This window comes from Aegilops tauschii, chromosome 2 (genome assembly GCF_002575655.3).
Source record: "Aegilops tauschii subsp. strangulata cultivar AL8/78 chromosome 2, Aet v6.0, whole genome shotgun sequence".
NCBI lineage: Eukaryota > Viridiplantae > Streptophyta > Magnoliopsida > Poales > Poaceae > Aegilops > Aegilops tauschii.
In genome coordinates, this window is record NC_053036.3 from 649938174 (window position 1) to 649945662 (window position 7489).

Below are 7489 nucleotides of genomic sequence, written 5' to 3' on the forward strand. Positions count from 1 at the left end.
CCCAATCCCCATCTGCCCTGCCACCGCCGTCCTCTGCTTTGGCCATGGTGATGCCCGCCACCTGTTCGACAGATGGCCTTGCGCGCTCTCCGCCTTCTCTCACCGTCGGCGGCCTTCCCAGCGCTGCCCTGGTGCGGCTGCTTAGCGTTCTTTGGGCTCTGCACAAGTTGGAGCGCCTCCATGGATGTCTTTCTGAATTCTGCAGCGCCTGCCTCTGCTTTGGCCAGGGTGCTGCACGCCACATGTTCGACCTTTGGTCTTGCGCCGTCCCCGCCTTCTCTCAGCGTTGCTCTGCTCCTCTACTGTAGAATTTGGATGTCTTCCTCCTCCCGTCCTGGGGCGCAGTTCTGACTCCGACCTCCACGCCGCACTCGTCTCTGTTGTTGGCCGACCATCTGGACCTTCCTCAACTGCCCTGTATGTCGTACTTCAATCAAGCGGCAGCAATGAAGGCGCAATGTCAGGGAGATGGTTGTTCGTAGGTGTGCTTTGGTTTCTCCTCGTCTTCCAGGCGGGCCGTGTGCTGCCCCTTGGCTGTGCAGGCTGTTCGAGGAGCTGTATTATGAGGTATGTTCTTCAATCCTCTTACTTTTTGTCAGGGAATGCTTTTCATTCAACTTTCAAGTTTAACAGTGTGATGTGCAAGTTTAACATTTTTACAGGGGCATTGTTAGTTCATACTGTATATAGTTAGGCTTAAACCTTAAAGACCAGTTTATATTAGGCGTAAGCAAAGAACAGCCAAGTTGAAAATAAAATGTACCTGAATCCTCAAGTACAGTTTATTGTATACAGGCTCCTGAAGTACAGTTTATTTTATATAGGCTGAATTATAGTTTACCTTCAGTACAAATATAGATTTGCTACTGCAATAGAATATGATTCGTAACATACATAGCATCCTTTCAACAAAGAAAAAGAAAGCCTTATCTAAAGAAAAACTAGTCGTAGGTCATCATGCACCAGACCAGCAGCGTGTGGGCAATCGATAGGTACGATACGGTTGAAATGCTTCTTCTCCTCAGCCCTGCAGTGCTGAAAATTCTTCTTTGATTGTGATGGCATCAGCGTAGACGTCCTGCATTGCTGGGCGATCTTTAGGCGTCTCCGCAGCGCACAGCAAGCCAAGCTTAGCAAGAGCTGTGATGCAGCCCATTATTCCAGCAGCAATTTGATGATTTTCCTGGTCTGAAGAACTGCCTGCTTCTTCTTCATCTCGGTTCCCATAATAGGGGATGATCATTCTAGGATCTAGAATCTCCCCAATCTTTTCAGGAAATGAATCTTCCACAAATTTGTAGAGGCTCAGGCCATCTTTAAACAACTCATCAGTTGGACGCTTCCCTGTGAGCATCTCTAAGATGATGACTCCATAGCTGTAAACATCACCCTCCGTCGAGATTTTGCTTCCATAGCCATATTCTGCAATACATATATATTCAAACAATTAATTAGCACAAAATATTTGGAGCAGAAGAATCAAAAGGGTTTTCTGGGAAAAAAAAGGAATATATACTACTTGCATATCCAGTAGAGCACATAAGAAATCGTTACCTGGTGCAATGTATCCAACTGATCCTCTTGGCCCCACTAAGCTTGTACAAGTAGAACCATCTATCCCAGAAGAAGAAGAATAACAATGTAGGAACTTAGCCAACCCAAAGTCACCGACACATGCGCCCATGACATCATCCAGAAGGACATTGCTAGGCTTCAGATCACAGTGGACCATAGGAGGCATGCATTGGTTATGGAGGTAATCCAAAGCAGCAGCTATGTCCACTGCTATTGCTATCCTTGAACCCATACACAACGGCCTTTTTGGATGATGCTCGTTGATTAGTGTTGGATAGATCCAACTCTCTAGGTCGCCATTTACCATAAACTCAAGAACAAGAGCTTTGAACTCATTTCCTATCGGGTCACTTGTTGAGCATACGGTGATCACCCTTACAAGATTACGATGACGAGTGTTTCTTAGTGCCTCACATTCAGCAAGGAAGCTCGTTGTTGCTCCAAGTTGATCAAGTTTAAAAACTTTGATAGCAACCGTATGATGTTCTTCAGACTCAATTCTACCTTTGTAGACGGACCCATATTTTCCTGAACCAACCAAGTTGGCCAAAGAAAACCCATTTGTTGCTTTCACTAAATCAGCATATGTGAACTTCTTTAACTCCTTGACAGATGGATGTGCTGCTTGTTTGCCTTTCTTTGTCTTCTTAAAAATAGCAACTGCAAAGCATGATAACAGAACCAAAGAAAGAGCAGTAATTGCTACAATCTTAAGGATCTTGGAGATGTGCATCTTTTGTTTGTATATCACTCCATTGCAAAGTGGCAACTCTAGCAATGGGGTGTTTGCACATAACTTCTTGTTCCCTTGTATGAACACCTCACTTCCATTCTGGAACATCCCACCTGGTGGAACTGGTCCCTCAAGATTGTTGAACGACAAATTGAGAAGCTTCATGGAACTAAAGGACTGAAAGAAGTTCGGGATTTCACCAGACAAGTTGTTTTGAGATAGATCCATCACAATGATGCCTCTCAAATTCATGAGAGGTTGAGGGATACTCCCATGAAAAGTGTTCCCCTCCATGTGCAGCGACTCCAAATGAACACACTCACCTAGAGTGGAGGGAATTTCTCCAGACAACTGGTTATTGGAAATATTTAATGCACCAAGATTCACCAAGCTGCCAATCTCCAGTGGTATTTGTCCTGACAGTTTGTTATGAGATAAGTCCAAACCTTTTGAAAGAGAGGAAAGTGTAAAGAGCTCCTTTGGTATGCTATCATCAAAGCTGTTAGAAGAGAGGTTCAATATTTCTAATTTTTTGCAATCCCGTAGAGTTTTTGGGATTGGGCCACTCAAATTATTTTCCTGTAAATATAGCTCACCCAATTGACTTAGATTGCCAATTGATAGCGGAATTTGTCCGGAGAGTTTGTTCTGGGATAAGCTTAGTTCAATCAATTCTTGAAGATTTCCAAGTGATTTGGGGATACTTCCAGTAAGCAAATTATTTCCCATGTAAAGACGTTTGATGTTTGTGAGGTTCTCTATTTCTTTTGGTACTGTGCCAGATATTTTATTTTCTCTTAATAACAATATCTCTAAGCTCTTTGGAAGGTCCCCAATGGAATTCGGTAAATCTCCTTGAAGGATGTTTGCATCCAAGAATAATTCCACCAGTTGACTGCAATTGGTCAGGGAGGTTAAGAAAGACCAGTCTCCTGCTTGGAGACTATTCTCGCCTAGATCTAGGCTGATTAAGTTGGGAAGAGTCCCAAGAGAAGGCACAATACCATTGAATGCATTTTCAGCGAGATATATCTCATGAAGATTCGTTGTGTTGGCTAGTGAAGTGGGGATTTGGCCATGAAATTTGTTTACTCCCATAATCAAAGTTTGGATGCTTGGAAGGGTATATCCAATGTTATATGGAATTTCCCCTGCCAGAGAATTCACACCCACGCTAAGGTATGTGAGTGTTGATATGTTGTAAATAGAGGCGGGGACACTCCCTGACAAGAAGTTGTAACTCAGGTCTAGTAGTTGCAGGTTGGGAAGCTTACCTATGCTCGCTGGGATGCTACCTTGAAAATTATTCTGTGAAAGTAAGAGCCAGCGAAGGGAAGAAAAGTTCCCTAGAGTAGAAGGTATTGCCCCTGCAAGATTATTTGATGCCAAGACAATATGTTGCAAGGGTGAGTCATCAAAATTCGGGAAAACAGCAGGTATGGACCCAGTAAAGTTGTTTACACCCAGGGACAAGATTTTGAGTGATGTGCTGTTGAATAGTGCAGATGGAATCTCTCCACCTAGCTGATTTTTGGTTAAGATCAAACATTGAAGTGATGAACTACTAGCTAGGAGAGACGGAATATGTCCTGTGAGGCTATTGTCCATGAGATTAACAGAGTGAAGAGCAGAACTGGTTCCAAGTGAAAGAGGTATATTACCCGTCAGAGTATTTCCAGCAAGATGCAAAACTGAAAGGTTGCGGAGTATCCCCAACCCTTCGGGGATGCCTCCAATCAGCCTGTTGTGATCCAGCTTGAGCTGCTGCATATTTGAACATTGGCTTAGGTTTGGTGGGATCTCACCGCTGAAGGAGTTGCTTCCAAGATCAATGACTCTAAACTGAGAGCATGAGGACAGAGTGCTCGGGATCATGCCGCTAAGATTGTTTGAGCTGAGGTTAAGATAGCGCAACATATTCAGTTGGCCAAGTTCAGTCGGGATTGGACCCCGAAGCTGATTGTTTGGGAGGTGGATTCTTGTGAGGAGGGTGAGATTTGCAATGCAAGGAGGCATTTGGCCATCAAGGTAGAGTGACTCGAGGTCCAGTGCAACCACACGAGACGTCTGCCTCTTGCTGCAGGTAACACCGGACCAAGTGCAGAACTTTTGGAGGGAACCATCAATCTTCCATGAGGGTAGGAATCCAGCAGAAGTGCTGAGATGAATTTTAAGGCAACGGAGGGCTTGGAAGTCCGTGCTAGCATCACCATGATCGTGGAGAGCTGTAGCACCTAGTAATGAGCATGTCAGAATAGAGGATAGGACAATGATTATCAGAGGCGTAGGAGACATGATGGCTTGGGTTCTACAGCTTTACTCTTGCATTGAGATATGGTTTCTCTAGTGTATTTGTAGAAGGCTGATGGGTTTGAGATATCAGATATGGCCTCTCTACTTTCATTTATAGAAGGCTGATGGGTTCGATACTTGATGTACACAATTTCAACACTGAGTCAAAGTCATGCGGAGACTTTTACTCCTATGCTCATGGCCGTCCTTTGCAAGTTTCCTAGTTCCACAAATTCCCAGTCAAAAAGTTCGGCGCTACCTCAGTTCACACTTGTGGATGTGTCATTCGTCTCTTGGCGCATGTTTCCCAGTAAAGGGGTTCGGTTCAGTTCACACTTGAGCTTTAATAAATACGTGCCCTGCAGCGTTGCGATTTTCAGTAGTACTCCAGTTGTTCCATCTTGGTGCTAACTAGCTAGCTTTTGCCCTCTCGCACATCCGCGGAGCTAGCTCACCCCGGTGAGAAAGAATGCTACCTAGCGCTTGCCGTTTGATTCGGGTTCTTACCGTCCTCCTGTTGCTGTTATCTGTCTGCTTCTGCCTGCTTACAAGGGGTTTCATGCACAAAGCAGCTCGCCACTGCCTTCCTGGTCGTAAGTATTCGTGTTTTATGAGGTCTTAACCTTGTACTACAGCTCTGTTTCATAATATAAAAACGTTTTTGACACTAGTGTAGTGCCAAAAACGTTCTTATATTATGGGACGGAGGGAGTAGCTCGCAGTATGGTGGTTCTCTGCTCTTCTCTCGTACTTGCATTTTTATTTGTTCATAGCCTGATATTTTCTAAATCGAACAGACGACCCAGTAGGCTGCCCACCCGTACGCTGCCCACCGTACTGCTCATAGGAAGGGTACTGGTTCTATACAATGGAACATGCAAATATGTGGATGGAGGCTGGTCCAATGGAGCATCTGTTGTTCTCTTTCTTCACGATCATTGCACATCAAGTCTTCTACCTATAAATGGGGTGTTCATCTTTCTACAGGAGCTATTTACATTATGCAAGTGTAATCCGTTCAGTCGATCATAAGTTTGTAGTTTAAGATGCTTATTTTTCTTACTGAAAGAATATACAGGAGCGGAAGAGCCTGTCATTCGAATTTTATAGGCAAAAATTGAGTGACATGTACCAGCAAATAAAGTCCAGCTCTGCTCTGATTATTTTTAGTACTTCTGAGTTACTTTCCTATCCTTCAACAATGACCATCTCAACTTAACTTACCTATGGCCTAGAAGTTGCAGTTGGATTAGAATTGCATATTTTCAATAATGCAGTTTGGGGTAAATGCTGTATAATGTTCCTATGGTTATTTTTTGAAAAAATATATAACTGGAAATTAGCAGAACTATGACTTAAAAATAATCAAAGCGTGACCAATGATGACATGCCTGAGGTAGATTAATTAACATGGGTGGCATGTGTGTTTCTCATATCACATAAAATTGGCAATAGAAACATTATGTTCTGTTTTATCTTCTGGTGGTATGCCTACTTGCATGCATCTAACAGATACTGCAGTACTGATTAAAGGGGGTGAGCTGGTCGAGAACAATTGTAAAGCAATGATTTAATCTATAAATTTGTTGTGTTTAAAAGAAGGCATGAGATTGGTTAGACCCCTTGTAGACCCTAGCCCTGATCATCTATATAAGACAAGGGCAGGGGTAGCCATACTCATCTATTCTCTGATAGGCTAGACTCTCGGTAGCCATATTCACCATCTCTGTAAATCCCTCATACGAGGTGCTCCACCATCAATACAAAACAAAGCAAGATGTAGGGTGTTACCTCACCATGGTGGCCCAAACCTGGGTAACCCTCTTGTGCCAACTCCCTTGTAGCACTTTCGGCCGTGTTCGCCATCCTACCGAGTGTACTGCACGCATATTCAATTAGTACATTTGGTAGGGTAGCGGGCATGGCCGGAAGTACTACATCGGAGGTCGCACAGTGGTTTTACCCAGGTTAGAGCCTCCGGTGAGGAGCAATACCCTAAGTCTTGCTTTGTCTTATTATTCATGGTGGGTGTACCTCGTGCGAGGAATTACAGTGGGGGAGATGAGTTGCTACCGAGAGTCTAGGTCTACGAGAGTAGATGGGTATAAGAGCCCCTTAGCCTCCACCTTATATACATTGTGGGGGCTAGGGATTTCCAGGAGGTAGATCCAATCTAAACGCCGTCATGTTGACTTAGCTAGGGGTTGAGATGATTTATAGATGCTTCATCCGATCCTCCGGGCTAGTCGCTAACTCCTTGGTGGGATTTCAAGGCTCCGTGACAGGCCTGCTGCTAGGCTCCTCGTGGAGAAGCACCCCCGGTTTATTACATCAACGTTGCATGGCGGGCCTGGCTCTTCAAGGAGCTTGATGCATCAGAATATGATGCCAAAGAGGCACATGTCGACAGCTCTAGCGTGGTTGTGCCAACGCCGTTGGCTCCGGCGCAAGGGTCATCGACCTCACCTCCGACGGAGAGGAGTATGCTTTTATAGTTTTTATTTAGCTATCTTTTGCGTTGTAAAAATAATCCATGAACAAGTTCAAATGGCTTGTCCGCTTTGTTTGTGGAATTGCGTTGGATGGCCGCCGCATGGCTGGATGCGTATACAGACACGACGGACGTGTCTGCGGACATTTGATGAGGTTCATTTGAGGAGCCGCGTTGGAGATACCCTGAGTCAGTGACGTTTCTTTGCCGTGCTCCCGGTGGCTCACCTGAGCTCCTCTAAAACATCATCCTTCTTCAAAGCTATTTAGACTACTCCACACTTGTCAGTGTCTTTCTACAGTCCATTCAATTTCAATATCTAGCTTTGCAACCTTTACCAGGACCAACTATTAGCCATCAAATTGTTCTATGACTTTCTGAGTGGGACTCAAAATGTT

General features: G+C 44.4%; 1 protein-coding gene and 1 long non-coding RNA gene across 4 annotated transcripts; one reads left to right on the plus strand and one right to left on the minus strand.

Annotated features, from left to right (window-relative positions):
• Positions 1-746: 746 nt before the first annotated feature.
• On the minus strand, positions 747-4716 carry LOC109756648 (receptor kinase-like protein Xa21). 3 transcript variants are annotated; one of them, XM_073509406.1, is made up of 3 exons: positions 3970-4716; positions 1555-2724; positions 747-1422 (listed from the first exon to the last, which is right to left on the minus strand). In XM_073509406.1, exons 1-3 carry the CDS (start codon positions 4601-4603, stop codon positions 1022-1024), a joined length of 2205 nt encoding a protein of 734 aa, XP_073365507.1. In that variant the 5' UTR covers positions 4604-4716; the 3' UTR covers positions 747-1021. The 3 variants fall into 3 exon arrangements, with proteins under 3 accessions (XP_073365507.1, XP_045089442.1, XP_020171084.1); XM_045233507.1 differs by having other exon boundaries at positions 3583-4716; XM_020315495.3 differs by having other exon boundaries at positions 1555-4716.
• A 254-nt stretch (positions 4717-4970) lies between these two features.
• Positions 4971-7168, plus strand: LOC120961998 (uncharacterized). Its single transcript, XR_005769606.2, has 2 exons — positions 4971-5193; positions 5398-7168. It is a non-coding gene; the product is annotated as an uncharacterized lncRNA (long non-coding RNA).
• Positions 7169-7489: the final 321 nt, after the last annotated feature.